The sequence below is a fragment of the Nicotiana attenuata genome, unplaced genomic scaffold (genome assembly GCF_001879085.1).
Source record: "Nicotiana attenuata strain UT unplaced genomic scaffold, NIATTr2, whole genome shotgun sequence".
NCBI lineage: Eukaryota > Viridiplantae > Streptophyta > Magnoliopsida > Solanales > Solanaceae > Nicotiana > Nicotiana attenuata.
Genome location: NW_017676287.1, coordinates 5,304 through 6,731, shown reverse-complemented (window position 1 = coordinate 6,731; position 1,428 = coordinate 5,304). Strand labels below are relative to the sequence as shown.

The 1,428-nt window shown below is 37.9% G+C and overlaps 1 protein-coding gene across 1 annotated transcript in view; it reads right to left on the bottom strand.

The window, feature by feature from the left end:
* Window positions 1–130: 130 nt before the first annotated feature.
* LOC109220906 (chaperone protein dnaJ 15-like) overlaps window positions 131–1,428 on the bottom strand; it is a gene marked incomplete at its 5' end in the record, with an annotated part of 5,881 nt that continues 4,583 nt past the window's right edge. Inside the window, 4 exons of the mRNA XM_019385376.1 lie at window positions 131–769; window positions 926–979; window positions 1,070–1,218; window positions 1,330–1,371. Coding sequence (XP_019240921.1) covers window positions 533–769; window positions 926–979; window positions 1,070–1,218; window positions 1,330–1,371 — 482 coding nt within the window. The remainder of the gene's footprint in view (window positions 770–925; window positions 980–1,069; window positions 1,219–1,329; window positions 1,372–1,428) is intronic.

Genomic DNA, 1,428 nt, shown 5'->3' with positions numbered 1-1,428 from the left:
TACTAATATGGGCACCAAACACCGGATAAGAAACCAGAATGAGATAGGAAGTTTGTGCTAATTAAGTTTCCTAGTAGGGGTCTACTCTAAATCACTGATTTAAAATCATTAACCCATATTTCTTCAATCATATGAAATGATACCATTCCCACTTTTATAAGGTAGAAACATTCACTGAAATTACAAAACCTAAAAGACTTAGATTTGTTCAAAAGACAAAAAAAATTGTAGTCCATTGACTAGTACATTATGATACAACACAAATCAGAAGTACAAATACAGGAACAAAAACCTTCTATATCTTGCAGTCATTCGACAGAAATCAGACTTCACATGCCCAAAAAAATGAAATTTGGAAAAAAAAAATGAAAAAGAAAACGCCTCGCGGAGCCCAAGCAATACCAACAAATTGAACAAAGAATACATGAAGAGATTTCTTCAGGTAGCAAACTAGCAGGCAGCCTTCATCCTTGGCGGCGAGGATGGAATTGGGAATTCATAGGATTTATATTACAGATAACCACCAGTTCGATTACTTCTTATCAGATCCTTTGAGGTTAAGGTTAAACCATTTTCGTTTCGAGTATTTCTCCTTGGAGTCTGAACTGCCATCTTCACTTGGGCTATCGGCTTTGAAGTCTTCGCCAGATAGTTTACTGCTACTTCCGTTACTGAAATGCCCACTCCCACTGCCACTTATGGTAGCAACTGTCCTTGTAACCGTGAATGAAGAGTGGATGCTGTCTCGCTGTTTAAGCAGCTCGTCGACCTTTACATAAATAGCATCACTCAGAGAAATGTAGGTCACTCACATATGATTCTTTTCTCCATAACTAACAAACAATAGACAGGTAAACCTACTGTGTAACTAACAAATAATCACAGCCTATTTTTGTAATGAAACTTAGGTAAGAAAGAAACTTACAGACTGCTTCTCCTGGCTATATCTATTGGTCACTTCCTGGAACCGTGCCAATGCCTGTAAACATCAAATGGAAAATAGTGAAATGAGGAAGCATGAAGCGTAAAAGATCTCACGATAAACATTGTCTATGAGCAGATAGACAACCTTTCTATATTCTGTTTCAAACTGTCGAAGCTCATTTCTCTTCCTCAAAATCTGAGCCTCAATATCCTGGAGCTTATGAGTTGTGTCCTCGTATGTCTTGGCACACAGAGCCTCAATAGTATAACTAGCAGGTTTAAAGAAATTATCTCCTGCAGACATCAGATAAAATTTTCTTTTAGCAGTTGCATAATTAGTAGCAATTAGCTAGTTTTTCCCAAAAATAAAGACAATGTATTCAACAAAAATAAGCAAGCTCAGACCATAAACAGCAAATATGTGAGTGCCAGCTTTTAGTCTGAGACCTCACAAGGTTGAACGGCCCTCCAGCCTCTTAAAGAAGCAGCTTCAGGGTCTTGGCC